Below are 16,491 nucleotides of genomic sequence, written 5' to 3'. Positions count from 1 at the left end.
TTTGTCAATTACATAGCACAAACAACCTGTAATTTATATAAACTTTACACAAAGCCATTATACAGGATTTCCACACCTTTTGACTAATGAATGTCCAGTATTTTTTTAATCATTGCGATTGCATTCACAAAGAGCATTTTCTCTGGGACTAAATATTTCAGAAATGAGCAGAAAAATGTATACTTCCATTTTCTAAATGTTTTTGAAAGAAGTCTATTATTCTCACTACATAAAAAATATAATATATAATATATTTTAAAATGTCATTTATTCCTGTGGTCAAAGCTGAATTTTCAGCATCATTACTCCAGTCTTCAGTGTCACATGATCCTCCAGAAATCATTCTAATATGATGATTTGCTGCTCAAGAAACATTTATTTTTTATTATTATTAATGTTAAAAACAGTTGTGCTGCTTAATATTTTTGTGGAAACATCATGTCTTTACTGTCACTTTTAATCAATTTAATGCATCCTTGCTGAATAAAATATTACTTTATTTTTTAAATAAAGAAAACCTCACTCATTAGTGAATATATTCTACATAGAAATTCCCAAGACTTAATATTTTATAATATTCCCTGATTTTTTCAAGCCTAGAAATGACTAATTTAAAATGACCTGATATTTCCATGTTTTCCATAATAAAAATAATTATATCAATATATATAATAATAACACAGTTGATTTTTTTTTAACTATTAAAAGACTTAAGCACTTTTTATTTAAAGTGAAACAATTTGTTAAAACTAAAATAACTTTAACTATGTTCATGTTTAGTTTAAAAATCCATTACAATACAATACTTGCATTGGAAGTTTTGAAATTGTAAGATCAACCTATGCCAGAGCCCTCATTAAAGTTCAGTCTCAGACATATTCTAACACGAACAGACATGCTGTGCTAGTTTTCAGATCATTTCGACAGAAATAATAGGTCTAAATAATAGGTTGAATAATACCTTAGGGAGTCCATCTATGTCACCCGAACCTGTGAGAAAAGTAAAAATGAATAATTTGCAGATCTTTAGATCACACGATGTTCACTGATCTAATTGGGAGGGCAACAAAAACAAGCAATGTTTTGAAAAATTGATGTAGTTGCCATGGTGAATCGTGTTTTACCTAATGAGCCATTCATGTGATGCGGCTCCAGTCCTCCCATTGGGCCGTCTGACCCTGGACCCATAGGAAACTACAAACACAGACAAGAGAGCATTTACGGGGAGATCAAACACACAATCCACGCAGCACACAGGAACATCAGGAGCAGTGGAGTAACTCACACCAGATCGGTTTCCTCCTGGTGGGACTGAGTTTATCAACGTGTAGAGGTTTTCACCCGAGTTAGTGGAGTCTGTCAACACAGAGGGGGAAGTCACCATGAAACTGTTCTCACATCACGTGGCCAGCATTTGGGTCTTAAAGGGCCAGTGATGTTGGCAGTAGACCGAGATGTGAATGAGATAAGCCATTACCTGCTGGACTTGGCATGATGGGTGTTCCTGGAGGACATCCGCCGCCTCCTGCTCCTCCTGGAGGACCCTGTGAAAGCAGGACAGCAGAAACTGAAGCCTTCATGACAGACAATATCATAAAACAAGGAAAAAGAAACGCTCAGTTACCACGTATGTTCCTGGGGATGACGAGGAATATGGGATCTGTGAAGCCAAACGTTTATTTGTCAGCCAGGTTTGCCAGATATCATCACTAATTCATTCTCTATATTATAACATGAGCTGAAGTATCTTACCGTGTTTCCATTATTAGGATTAGGCCACAGTCTGCCTGCTCCTGCTCCCCTGTACAGAGACACACAGCAGTTTATAACACCGTCTCTGGTGTGTATCAGACTGAGTGTACAAGTTGAAATAAAACTACAGAAAATGATTTCACTGATGATCTTTGCAGCTCTGTGCCACTAGAGTTCAAGTGTTTGCGTGTTTTTATATAAAGCCATTTATGTAATAAAGTGACACTTCCAAATCAAAGGATTTGCCTCTGAAGTTCACAGTTAAATATTTAGTAAAGAATTGTAAAAACATGGTAAAGGTTTAAACTGGAAGTGTGCGTTTTTTTTAATGTTAACCATATAAAGCCAACTGTATCATCATAGAAAATTTCGAAGGCCTCCAAATGATCATAACTTTGCTGTCTGTCATCTGATTGATATTTTATACCTTTTAGCAAGTAAAAGGCCTTTTAGTTTAAAAATGTCCAGCTGCAGGTTCATATGTCTTTTTGATGAAAAATCTTTACTGATTTTTATAGGGTAAATGTAAGATTGTTAATAAAATAAAAAAATGAACACTTACTGGGACTGAATCAACTTAGTTTTATATGATTATCCATAATCATGTCAAATATGATACATCAGGTTTTTGAGGAATGCTTTTTTGTAAAATTTCTCAACCATCACTATTGCATTGCATTATATGTTTTGCCCCTACAATAAATACTACAGAGCTTTGATTATAAAACTAAGCATTTAAATATCATCTTACTAAGAGCTATAGAGTGAAAACTGATAATTGTATGTGTTTTCTGCAAGTAGTCTGCTATAAGGATCTCACTGATTTACATTACAAGTAATTTCATTTTTTGCTCAGTTTGGCCCTCTAGATTCCTCTTTGAATATGAGATCCATATTCTCACTAAATCATACTCTATGAGCAATGGTGTATCCAATATGATCCTCAACAAAAAACTTTTTTTAGATTTCGTTTTTTAAATATTTTGACTTAAGGTTTAATAAAATGTTCCATAAAAAAAAAAAAAAGATTTTTCCAGACATGTCAGGCTTTACAGGGTTAAATACTTCCTCCATTCCAAGTTTAATATGCAGAGACAACATAACCAAAGTAATCTTTATGTTAATCCTCCTTATAATGTTTTGATTGCACCCAGAGACACTTTTCTGTTTGTTTGAGCATCCTGACCAGTCCGACACAGAGACATACACATGAAATCCCACAAATGCGATAGACTGGGAAAGTCCTTACATGTTCACGCCTGGCATTCCAGGGCCCATGGAGTTTGGAGGCCTCATTCCTCCGCCATAGTTCTGTAATGATAACCAAGGATCAGACTACGATGCCCAGCACCCGAGAGGACACCACGAGAGAGAAGAGAACAAGGACACGGTTAGTTTAGAGGAAAACAGGCTGAACATAACAAGGATTATGGCTGATATGAAAGAAGATTAATGCTGTAGTAAAGACTGTGAACGTGTGGATGCCGTACAAACACTGAATGAGGACTGACTCAAGTTCAGAACACAAGAAATTCATTCAAATAATTGGTGTACGAGTAGGGTTGGGTGATATATATCGAATATTGGCAATATTTTCACAAATGATTTTGCTGCCAATTCTAGTTGTGTACTTATTATAGCAATTACAATAACAGGGTAATAACTAGGTACTAACCCTGAACCTACCCCTAAACCTAACCTTAACCCATGTAGTTGCCTTATATAAACCAGTACTTTATTAGGTAAGTACACTGCAAGTACACATTGTAAAATAAAGTGCAACCTAAATTTAAGTAGAAAAAATGCTATTAGAGTTGGTAGGAAAGAGTCGATTTCAATGAATCGATTCAAAACTCTGATTCAACAATGCACTTGCATCATTCCTCAAAAATATTATAACTATATTTAAACGTTTAGACACATGGGAAATAGAAATCATGCCTTGATTTATTTTTACTAACTTTTTACTGTATTTGACTGTTTTCAAAAAAATTTAAAAGAAACGTACCGACCCTAAACTTTTGAACAGTAGTATAGTGTATTATGTTCATCTAGGCTGCATTTATTTGATCAAAATACAGTACAAACCGTAATATTGTGATATATTATTATAATTTAAAAGAGATGTTATCTATCGGAATATATTATAAAATGTAATTTATTCTTTACTGAATAAAATGATTAATTAATATATTAATTATAAATAAAATTATATATATATATATATATATATATATATATATATATATAATATTTAACATTAAATGGTGAGGTAAAAAATATTGAGATATAGTTGTTTTAACTATATCACCCAGTCCTAGTGGTGAGCAACTCATTGATGGGGTCTAGGGCAACGATATTCAGGTTTTTGTGAATGACAGTATTAGATCCAGACCTGTAGTCCCGGTCCCATTGGGCCCATTCCTCGAGGAACGTTCATTCTCTGCATGGTTGCCAAGTTTGGATGGCCTGAGCAAATAATAACATCATTAAAAATTAAAAATTTAACAGACATGCACTTCAAAATAAAAAATCGATGAAATGACAATGCTGAATTTGCACTTGCAGAGAAGTTGCCCATCAACAAACACTGATCTCATTAGTCTCTTACCTGTTGGTCGTGTAGGGTCCATCATGTTTGGAGGCAAAGGCTGCCCACCGGGAGGCTAAAGAAACAGAGACAGTCAGGTGCCAAAAGAAGTCAGAGTAAATCAACTCTGTTGTTTGAAACATTTTTAATGCGACTTACCGGGTTACCCATTCTGATGGGCGGCCGAGGTCCTCCAGCATAGCGAGGAGACATAAAAGGCTGGAGAAACAGTGACATACAGTTTTAGCAATGTAACCTATACAAAAGCTGACAGGGAGAAGGGGGGTGGGGGGGGGACGTGTGCCTAACCGATAACAGCAGAGAGAACGTGTGTGCTGTTACCTGTCCGTGCGCCCCCATCATGTTAGAGTTTGGAGGTAGCTGAGCGTGAGGGGAGGCTTGGGAACCAGGTGGTCCCTGCAGAGAGGGCAGGTGGGGGGAGCAAGTGGAGGTTGCCATAGTACCAGCAACGAAATGCCAAGAGAAAGACAGAGCAAAGTCAAAGACAGGACAGGTGAAAGCGACAGGTGCAGCAGATCCAGAGAACAGAGCCGAGGGTAAAGCTCAGAACTAGCTTGATGTGGAGCTGATATCAGTTTTGCTTTAAGACCCAATTATACTGGAAAGCAAGTGACGACCCCACAATAATCAAGTGGCACCAAACTGCAAATATACTTATTAATTGATGAATATTATAAAAATTATTCATGGTATTAATCAATTAATAAATGACAGTTTTTGACATCAACAACACAATGTATAGACATTTATAATGTCACAAAAGATTTCTATTACAAATAAATGCTGTTCTTTTGAATTTTCTGTTCATCAAAAAATAGAAATTGAAAAAAATCTATTTCGGTTTCCACAAAAATATTAAGCAGCACAACCGGTTTTAAAATTGATAAAAATAAGAAATGTTTCTTGAGCATCAAATCAGCATATAGACTGATTTCTGAAGGATCATGTGACACTGAAGACTGGAGTAATGGCACTTTTTTTAAAACTAAATTACTTGCAGCCTTCTGTCTAAACATAAAAAAAAACCCTACTATTCCCAAACTTTTGAATAAATATGCTTACACCACAGCATTGCTGAAATCATTCTTGATTCTGATTGGTTGACAGACATTGCAACGTGTTGATTAATTGCCTCTAACTCATTTTCTATATGTAATTTTTCTTATAGAAAATCACTAAAGAGATAAGTCTTTTTAAATTTAAAAATCAATTTGCAATTGAGAGATTTTTTTTCCTTGAAGACAAAATTCAAGTTGTAATATGTTATGCAATTTTGCGTAAATTTCGAATTATTTTTTTTTTTTTTTACAGAAAAACAAAAGAATAATGATAAAGAATATGTTTTATAGTGTAAAAATGATCATCAATGTCACCACTAGAGGGCAATGGGGTTTAAGGGTAGTCAAAACATCCTCAAAAGGCACTTAACGGTTTCTCAAGTTTTCCTGCATACCCACTGATGCATGTTTCAAGACTTGCATAAACCAGTTCTATGTTCTGCAATCTCAGTCTCTGAGAATCCGTTCCCTTAAAGCCCTCGAAGAGTCATGACTCCATCTGGTCTGAGAAAGAGTTCTCCAAATGCTTCCTTCCATACGGTCATAATAAACATCATATCATCCATAAATCTTTTCCAAGAACTCATTAAGATATTTTGTCGAGTCACCCTCTCTGAAAACTCCCGAGTGATAAAGCGTTAACTCCGCTGCAACACATTTAGCAGGGCTACTCAGCAGGGCAACAGCGAGCCTGCTCTCAGAGTGGAGAATGAACATAACCCTGCCTTGCCATTAGCGGCTAATGGTCGCAATCAGACCGGTTCCCTGCAGACACTGGGCTTGGCAGATGACCAGAGACCGTGGCATAATGGTTCCTCTGTGAACCGCCGGCACATGTCTGTGCACCTGAGGGCTGCTAGTTCGATGGTTACAGATGGTTACGGATGGTTTATGGAGAAGGGCTTAGGAGAAGCGACCCACCTGAAAGAATCCGGGGGGCATGGGGCCACCTGGCATCCCGTCACCGGGGGGCATGTTGCCTAGGACTGGACTCGGTGCTGCAGCAGCGCTCTGTGATGACAGGGGGAAAAACACGTCACGTTTATTATTTAAAGAAAATACTTTTATTCAGCAAGGATGCATATAATAGATCAAATGTGACAGTAAAAAATTTTTTTATTTCAAATAAATGCTGTTCTTTTGAACTTTCTATTCAAAGAATCCTGGAAAAAAGTTTCCACAAAAATATTAAGCAGCACAACTTTTTTCAACATTGATGATAATAAGAAATGTTTCTTTGAGCATCAAATCAGCATATGAGAATGATTTCTGAAGGATCATGTGACACTGAAGACTGGAGTAATGATGCTGAAAATTCAGATTTGCATCACAGGAATAGATTTCATGTTAAAACATTAAAATATAAAAAACAGTCATGTTTAATTGTAATAATATTTCACAATATTACTGTTTATACTGTAAACGTTAGTACGGCTGTGTAAATGGAATGCCAATGTGTATCATTCAATTCCGGAGAAACATCAGCTTTGACTGGAATGTATTCTGAACAATCACAGATACAGATTTGCTGATATATTAGTAGGTCCGACATTTCAAAATCAGAGGTTCAGAGGTTTAGTTTTTCTAGTTCCTAATTGAGGTTTCATGGGGGACATTACATAATTCAAACATAGCTGCACAGATATCAACGAGTCATGGCACGATCTCAGAATTCCCCTTTAATCTAATTACAGTATTTAAAAAAATGTGAACTTCAACCTAAACAGATTTATTTGAAGAAGAATCACTTTGAATGCATTTTAATGCCAAATTAGGCATAGAAATGTTTTTCACAAAACACATATTTAGGGTCATGCTATAATTTTCAAAGCAAACCTGTAGTTTATACTACATTAAAGCTGCAGTCGGCAAGTCTGGGAGATTGGGTCGATTAGCCAAAATTTTGAATGTTTACAACTCTCATGCCCCTCCCCACTACCAGCGAGCACCCTCCCATCGAGGTCGTGCTCGTCAGTGCGTCACTGTGCGTGTGTACCTGATTTTCTGTGAACGCGTCCGTCTCTTCAGCATCTATCAACACCATGGACTCGGAGGTAAGCTGCCCTGGCTAATCTATCCATAGATAGCAATAACCGAGGAATTGGAAGCTTGTTAGTAGATTTTCTCTCCGCCATCACGCTTCATGCAATCTCCAGGCGAACTTCAGGCATGGCGTGTGCATGTGATATTAACGTGCGCGAGTGAGGGGGGATCTGTGGCGTGTGCACGACCTGTGATTGACAGTCAGATCTCACACCCCCCTGCGCTGATTGGACCCGATGATCCGGGAGCGGTGGATTTTTGCAAAACAAATAACACGCTCCAGGTGGAGTTAGAAGCTCGGGTTTTTTTCTAAAACCACCTTATTTATGTTGTTCTGTCGGATTATAGTGTCAATTTCACTGAATATGATAAAAAGAAATTTGCCGACGGCAGCTTTAAACATTCAAAAGTTTCAAAACAGTTCAAAAGTTTGGAGTCATTTATTTTAAAATAAATGAACACTTTTATTCAACAAGGAGGATGCATTAAATTGATCAAAATTGGCAGTAAAGACATTTCTAGTCACAAATGATTTCTATTTCAAATAAAGGCTTTTGAACTTTCTATTCATCAATGAATCCTGAAAGAAAATGGTATCACGGTCTCTACAAAAATATTAAGCACCACTGTTTTCAACATTGATAAGAATAATAAATGTTTCTTGAGCATCAAATCATCATATTAAGAGTGATTTCTGAAGGATCATGTGACACTGAAGACTGGATGTAATGATGCTGAAAATTCAGCTTTGCCATCACTGATTTTACAATACATATTACAATAGAAAACAGTTGTTTTAAATGGTAAAATAATAATAACATTTTACAATATAACAGTTTTACTCTATTTTTGATCAAATAAATGCAGCCTTGGTGAGCTTAAGAAACTTTTCAAAAACATTAAAAAAAAATCATACCGACCTCAAACTTTCGAATGATAGTCTGACATTATCTCTACATGATCTAAACTTCTGTCTAATCATTTTGCACAATGTGTTGTCTTTTGCATTTTTGAAAGTGCCACCACTTTACTGCTTTACTATATGTGGTACATCTGATTTCACAGTTAGCCGCCCCTAAATGTCGTGTAAAACTGAGGTTGGCCACTTAAGTCAATCAGACGGTTCTTTGTGGACTAGGCTTTATGTCGATTGTCAAAAGTTTGACTGAGTGACACTTGAGCAGAATATGTCAAGAGCTGCATTAATGTGGCATTAACCCTGAGAAAAAGATGCATCGTTGGCCATCACTCGCTCTCCGTCTTTCACGGAGTTGGTCAATCTCACAAGTTCAGTCTTTTGCGCTGTTATAGCAGCTCTGGGTCAGCGGGTGAAAGCTGATTACAACAAAGGTCAGGACTTAAGAGACTTACGACAGGTGAGGCGAAATCTTACTCAGAAATCCCTCTAAGCAGATCATCTTGATACAGCTGCTCCGATTGGACAGTGAAGATAACGCCGAAACGCTTCAAAATAACAAACTCACATTGAATTATCCCTGCCTGAAACTGATCTTTATAGCACACTGCTGCATCGAGCCTTCAAATCAACATCTAATCGAGAGTCTAACAGTTACAACGGCCACCGACTGTATTTAGTGAGACGCCTCATATATTACAATCACTTTCTGTGATGCAAACAGCTTATCAAGATCCTCTCAGCTCTGGGAGTACAGAAAGACAGACATCTCTCTACATCCTCACGTGGGACTCTCTAAACACTTACACGGATTGCAGTCACAGTTTATCGACACTTCGCAATCCTCTCAGACCCCTGACTCAGGCCAGAGGGACAGAATTTAGGGCATTTTCCTCAGCAGTCCAAACTAATCTCCTTTGTGAACACTGTTGTCCTCTCTGTGACCAAATACCACAAACAGAGATTAACCGACGAGATAAACAAACTCCAAAAGAGTCGAGTCCTAAAACGGCATCAGGCTGGACAAGTGAAGGATCTGTGGATCAATACCCAAATCCAGACAAACACGAGACAGAGAGTCTGATGTTTAGAAGTACATTTATTCCTTAAAAGACTGAAAATTCAATATTTAACCACAATCAAGTTCTGGAGTAAAACTGCCTGTAAGAAAAGCATTTGCCAATGGATTTTGACAGAGAAAGAGAGATGTCTATGCAAAACAACCCAGCTAAACCAACAAATGGTTTAAGGAATACACTGCAAGAAATTATCATTTTAACTTTTTGTGATTTCCGGTGCTATACAGAGAAAAACTGTAATAGATACTATAACATTTCATGTAATTTTACAGTAAAATACTGTAAAAAGGAAAAAGAACAGTAAAGTGACATTCCCAGATTTCACTGTGTGACGCTTCACATTTGATGTTTTTTCATTTTAACAATTATGTTAGATCTTAGATTTTTGTTATCAGTTATGTACATTAGGGTTTTATGTTACATGTTATATTGTTAAATGCTTGTTTATTGCATTATTTTAGTGTTGTTACCATGATGGTGTTTTGTATCTGTGTGCATGACAATGTATGCAGTTTCTAATATAGTTATACTAATATATTAGTATTACTATATTATTTCCCTCAGCTTGTGGAAAAGCTGCTTTCATTCATCATGTGGTTTTCTCTTTACCAGCAGTGTTATTATGGTGTCTACAAAATATTTGTAGACATTTAATGGCATCTTATGGGTTTAGTAATAAAATCTGTGTTCTAAAGAGAGGGTGTTCTTTAAAGGGGTGGTTCGGGATTTTTGACATTTTTTACCTCATTTTTAAGTCAGCCTGGTTGTTATTCATCAGTGGAGACATTTTTTAAAAAAAATTATCCAGTCCTTATATTTGGATAGTTAGCCGATGCTAGGCTAGCGCGAGTCAATGGTATATGTTAGCCAGCCATTAAAAACCGTTTTACCCACTCCACAGTGCACCAAACGCAAATCAATTATAACACTAGACTATCGATGTATATGTCCGTTGAGAGAATAATGTTAGAAATCAAACTTACCTTTCATCACATTGCATTAGTTATAATTTGTTCCCTGTAATCATAAGCCTTGTCTACAGCAGCAGCGGAGTGATATTGATTACCTAGGCAACCGAGTGAGCCGGTACACACATGACGCAAGTGTATTTACCTGCCGCTGGTACACTGATTACAGTGCGCTTCTGTTCTGTGTTTACTTTTTGCCGCATTACTAACCGGAGCAAAGTAAAATTCCGCAGCTGCTGAGAAACTAGTTCCTTTGGGATCATTGAGATGAAAGGTAAGTTTGATTTCTAACATTATTCTCTCAACGGACATTTGCATCGATAGTCTAGTGTTATAATTGATTTGCGTTTGGTGCACTGTGGAGTGGGTAAAACGGTTTTTAATGGCTGGCTAACACATATACCATTGACTCGCGCTAGCCTAGCATCGGCTAACTATCCAAATATAAGGACTGGATAATTTTGAAAAAAAAAATGTCTCCACTGATGAATAACAACCAGGCTGACTTAAAAATGAGGTCCGATGTCAAAAATCCCGAACCACCCCTTTAATGCTTTAATGTCTATTGATATAGTTTTAATCAGTGTTGGGGAAAAGTTTTAAAAGCTTTTAAAAGTAATGCATTACAAAATTGCATTACTCCCCCAAAAAGTAACTAATTGCGTTACTTAGTTACTTTTTATGAAAAAAAAAATTATGATGTGAATGGATCAATTTGCAGGTTTGAACTTGCAACTTTTTTAGGTTAAATCATTCCTTGACCTTACTTTGCAGATCATCTGACTGACTATCACAGAGTTGACAATATTATCATGGATCATGAAAATAACAGACTGACAGACAGTAAAGAACTCGCACTGACTGCCAAGTAAACAACAAAACTAAATATGAAATTATTGATTTGTGCAGTTCGAATTGATCATTCATTTAAATTTAGCCAAGAAATGAAGACATTATGGATTTCAAAAAAGTTCCTAATGTAATATTTAAAAGTTGACTAAATGATATACAGAACAAGTCTTGATCACTGCTCTCCCCATGGCAGATAACTGACTTCCTGAGTCAATCTCACTTATCAGTCCATCACAAGCCCCAGTGGGGATCTCAGTCCACGCCTATGGCAACACCCATCAGATTAAACCACCAGTCAACTGCCGAGCGTCCTCGCTTTCCTGCTTCTAGTCATTCTCACATGGATGTGATGGTCATAATATTGCCTTCTAACGTTCTGTCTAACTAAGCGTCTGATATGAGTGTGATAGAGCTCAGGCGACACACATTAGGATGGCACTTGAGACAGCAGGCCTGCACCACAGACAGGGAACACCGCTCTTCACATTCTGCCAGCATCATTACACGAAAATCCTGGTCTGGCTCTGACCTCAGTACACAAAAGATCCATCTGGCTAGATGATAGGGAAAGTTAATATATTCATGTGATCCCAGGCTAAGAAGTACTCGATCGCCTTGGTGGCACGTACGTAGGATATTTGAAAAGATGAGTGAGCTCAAGTGGTAAAGCCCGAAGACTCTGTGACCTTGAGAAATATATCACAGCATAGCTATGGGTTAATGATACAGCACTTGTATGCTGTGTAACACAGGAAGCATACGTAAGATGTGGAAGCACTGGAAAGGTTCAGTGGACATGGGAATGTGCACATACCAGTCGCAATACCAGGAATACCACTTTCACAATCTCTTATTTCACCATTCGTAGTACACATTTTTGGGTGACAATATGTCTGTCTAATGATTAGATTAGCCTGATAATAGAGGCTCCTGCATATTTTGACCAAAAAATGCAATCATTTCACTCTTGAAGGTAAATGAGGAAAATCTTTGTATGGCTGGACGCAGTAAAATGCTGTGTGCACCAGGGTATGTGTACTTCATTATTTGGTAAACTGCACATATAGAGTATAAAATTACAGGATACTTTATTTAGTCACATTATTTGACAGATGTAACTCCTTTAAAATAATGAAAATGTATTATTATTATTTAAATAATGTGTGAAACTTACATACTATGCATTTGACACTAAAACTACTGAACTACTGGGTTGGTACAAGAAAAATGTCATTGGTTTTTAATACCTTTTCTGTTAAATTGCATGTAATTTATTACCAGGCGCACCACATTTTAATTTGCCAAGTCAGCTTTTCAAATTATAAGTATAATACATCCAACTGTGACAGGGCTGAAATAATAAAGTGTGTATTAGGGAAATACTGATTAATAACTATTAGTACATACAAAGTAAATAGGTGCGAGGCTGTAAGCAGGATTAATAGTTAAAAGAACAATTTTAAGAATTACTGAATAATTCAGAGATTGAAAAAAAACCTGTATTTGTTGACAACAATCTAAATATTGGATGGCACGTTTTTCTTTTCATTTTTTAAGAACAACCCAGTTTATACAGTAGGTCACTTCCTATATAAAAACACCTTTCGTATACTGGACTGTGATACCGATTCATGCTGTTAAGCAGTGAGTGTAATGCCACACAGATACAAAAATATACATTGTTTTGCACAGAATGCATGAAAAGAACCATTACATCTCACTCTAGTTACAGCATGAAATCAAGTAGATAGCTACTTTGCATCCAACTTATCACACAGCGCCCATTTAACAGTCAAAACACACTCATTGTGCTCCTACTGTCTGTCACTTGGTTGACAGGTGTTACTGGTTTGCTTATTCACACGTTTACTTTCCACATGGAGTGCTGGCCAGCTCTGAAGAGACACCGAGCGAGGAGATGAGTGCCATCTGCCTGGTAGCAAAGCCCCTTAATCTGACGCCATCCATACGTCTGACCTCATAAGACCCAGATAAGATCCAAGAGCCCAGGGGTTAAATGAATGATTATCAAATACTGAAAGAAGAGTGAAAGAAATCACACGAATCCTTTCCTGAATAAACTGAATCTATCTGAGCAAGTCATCAGCATTGGAAATGAGCATGTACAGTTAAAGGTTCCTATAACGTGCTATTTTAGTATCACTGAGATACTATTCGAGTTTTTATTAATATTTTCAATCAGATTTCATTTTTATATTTTCCGTTTTCATTGTAGTTAAATGTTTAGTAATTTTGTTGTGTCTCTTAGATTTTTAAATATTTTTTAAGGTCTATATAGTTTTTTTGATAAATTTTTACTTACTAATATTAGTTATTTTAGTACATCAAGCTAAACTAAATTAAAATAAGAAATTTTGCCTTAGCAACTAGTGAAACTTAAACTTATTTTATTTCAGCTAACATTTATTTAATTATTTCAAGTAAATTTTACTTGAATTTAAATTTTATTTTACGTTTCATTTCAATTAACTATAATAACCTTCATCATTACTGATTAATTGATGACAACATGTAACTCTAACCCCAAGTTAATTTATACATGTCTATTTCTATTAGCCATTTCATATCTAAAAGTAATTATAACAATTAATTTATAATTATATTAATAATAATAATAATAATAAATTATAATTAATAATAAAATGATAATAAAAAGTAACATTGCATATTTATTAATAATTATATACATTTTTAATAATTTATAAATACAGTATTTTTATATTAAATAATATATTTATTTATTTATTTCAAATATGGTATATATTTAATATTAATATATAAATAATAACATAAATCTAAAAATCCCAAAAGTAATAAATTATTCATATAAATTAAATATAAAAATATACATTAATAAATATATATATATTTTATGTTATTTTATGTAATTACTAATTATTGGGACATTTGAACCAGTTGGGCATCTCCCAAACAATAAACACTGGTGTACAGATCTGTTGTATGATCTAGATGAATAACAGGGGGAGGGAAGGAGAGAAGAATGAAAGAAGTAAAGTGAGTCCTGACCACAGCCTGGGGCAACACCTCCTGTCTGATGTTAGCAGTTCCCCTGGAGATTCATTAATGATTACCAGACACACAATCACTGAGATTTTTTGTGACGCAAGAGTCCTAAAAGGGGGAGGTTACTTTAGGACATAAAGGGATCATAAAAGACCAGATCTATAGAGCTGTGATACATGATACTGTAAGCTGTATAGATCTCTGCCTCTGATCTGAAGAACAGCATCCGAACTGCTAATAACGCATCATCTCTGCAATTTTCAAGCCATTCAAACAGAATCAACAAATAGATCAGTGATTTCTGCCCATGAGCATCAAGACCATTACGGTCAAGAACGACTCCATCAGGCCACTGTAAAGCTGAAAGCCGATAGGCTTGCAGTTTAATGGCTATTGACAGCTGTTCCTTAGGGAGTCAGGGCTGGTGTACGGCATCAGGGAGCAGTCGACTTCAGGCAAGAAGCTCTCTCCATCTGCTCCCATCTCCTGTAGCTTCTCTTTCTCAGTTCTTCTCCACCCACACTCCTCTCAGTTAAAAGGGCATCTGCTCAACCACGCTACTTCCTCAATGTCCTCTTGGCTATGATTGGAATAGCAAATACCATACTACTCATACTAGTTTTGCTGGTTTATGTTAGATAAAATGTGTTAGATATGTCATTAATTACTCACCCTTCATGTCGTTCCAAACCTTTCGGTCATCTTTGGAACACAAATGAAGATCTTTTTGATGAAATCTAAGAGATTTCCGTTCCTCCATTGACAGCAATGCAAGGGTTTCACTATGCTGACTGTTACCACGTTAAGCACAGCACAGTAAAAGCCAAATTAAAGGGATCAAGTTCACCCAAAAATGATTCATTTATTAGTCACTCTCACGTCGTTCCAAACCCGTAAGACTTTCGTTCATCTTCAGAACACAAATTAAGACATTTTTGATGAAATCTGAGAGGTTTCTGTCCCATATTGACAGCTACGCAACTGACACTTTGACGCTTCAAAAAGTTCATAAAGAGATCGTAAAACTAATCCATATGAATAGTGCGGTTTAGTTCAAGTTTTCTGAAGAGACTCAATCATTTTCTATGATAAACAGATTTAATTTAGGCTTTTATTCACATATAAACATTGATCAGTGAACATAAACAGAAGCTCAACCGAACCTGCTTGACGTGAGAGAACAAACCTCATTGGTTCTTGCAGAAGCTCAAACGAGCTGCGTAACACGAGATAAACATCATTGGTTTTCGCATGTCAAACAAACATGCTTGAGCTTTCGTGTACCACAACTGATGAATGTTAATTTGTGAATAAAAGCCAAAATTCAATCTGTTTATCATGAAAAGCGATCGTGTCTCTTCAGAAAATTTTGGATTAAACTGCTCAATTCATATGGATTCGTTTTACGATCTCTTTATGAACTGTTTGAAGCGTCAAAGTGTCAGTTGCGTACTATGCGCAGCTGTCAATATGGGACAGAAACCTCTCAGATTTCATCAAAAATGTCTTAATTTGTGTTCCGAAGATGAACGAAAGTCTTACGGGTTTGGAACGACGTGAGAGTGACTAATAAATGACAGAATTTTCATTTTTGGGTGAACTTGATCCCTTTAATTTGGCTTTTACTGTGCTGTGCTTAACGTGGTAACAGTCAGCATAGTGAAACCCTCTCAGAGAAGTTAAAGTACCACTACAGCCATTAACACACTGCTTCAATAATACATTTCAAGACAATCACTGTTGGATATCAGATCTCCTGCTGTAAGCAATGTTCCTGTTATTATGCAGAAGTGGAAAGATAAAGGACAGTATTTTTCTGCTGATTCTTCAAGGATTGTTACTCGCTCTTGGGTGTCAGTCTGACAGATGATTAATTTAATTAATCGCTGCAGTAGGAAAAGTCTCAACAAACCGTCGGATGCTAAGAAGTAGATGAAAAACTATTTTCATTTAATTGAAATGGGTGGCAACAAGGATATTCTATCCTTTTGTGCTCAACAAAAGAAAGAAAGTCATATGGGTTCAGAACAACATGAGAGTGAATAAATTATGACATTTTCATCCTATAATATGCAAAGTAATCAGTTTACAGCTCCATATCACTATAGAGATGCATGTTGTATCAGTACCACTGCATTTTCATTTTCCTTTGCTTTCATCTTTAAAG

General features: G+C 36.2%; 1 protein-coding gene across 2 annotated transcripts in view; it reads right to left on the bottom strand.

The window, feature by feature from the left end:
• Positions 1-16,491, bottom strand: part of ssbp3a (single stranded DNA binding protein 3a) — a 32,200-nt gene that overhangs the window by 1,586 nt on the left and 14,123 nt on the right. The window contains exons 5-16 of one of the 2 annotated variants that reach the window (XM_082172478.1): positions 6,343-6,432; positions 4,685-4,759; positions 4,502-4,561; positions 4,364-4,418; positions 4,148-4,221; positions 3,002-3,087; positions 1,753-1,801; positions 1,625-1,660; positions 1,478-1,544; positions 1,286-1,356; positions 1,125-1,194; positions 962-990 (exon numbers count right to left, since the gene is read on the bottom strand). In XM_082172478.1, coding sequence (XP_082028604.1) covers positions 962-990; positions 1,125-1,194; positions 1,286-1,356; positions 1,478-1,544; positions 1,625-1,660; positions 1,753-1,801; positions 3,002-3,087; positions 4,148-4,221; positions 4,364-4,418; positions 4,502-4,561; positions 4,685-4,759; positions 6,343-6,432 — 762 coding nt within the window. The remainder of the gene's footprint in view (positions 1-961; positions 991-1,124; positions 1,195-1,285; positions 1,357-1,477; positions 1,545-1,624; positions 1,661-1,752; positions 1,802-3,001; positions 3,088-4,147; positions 4,222-4,363; positions 4,419-4,501; positions 4,562-4,684; positions 4,760-6,342; positions 6,433-16,491) is intronic. The other variant, XM_082172477.1, reaches the window with a different exon arrangement.

This window comes from Leuciscus leuciscus, assembly GCF_965113295.1.
Source record: "Leuciscus leuciscus genome assembly, chromosome: 6".
Lineage (NCBI taxonomy): Eukaryota > Metazoa > Chordata > Actinopteri > Cypriniformes > Leuciscidae > Leuciscus > Leuciscus leuciscus.
The sequence above is the reverse complement of the archived record's forward strand: the minus strand, read 5'-3'. Positions and strand labels throughout refer to the sequence as shown.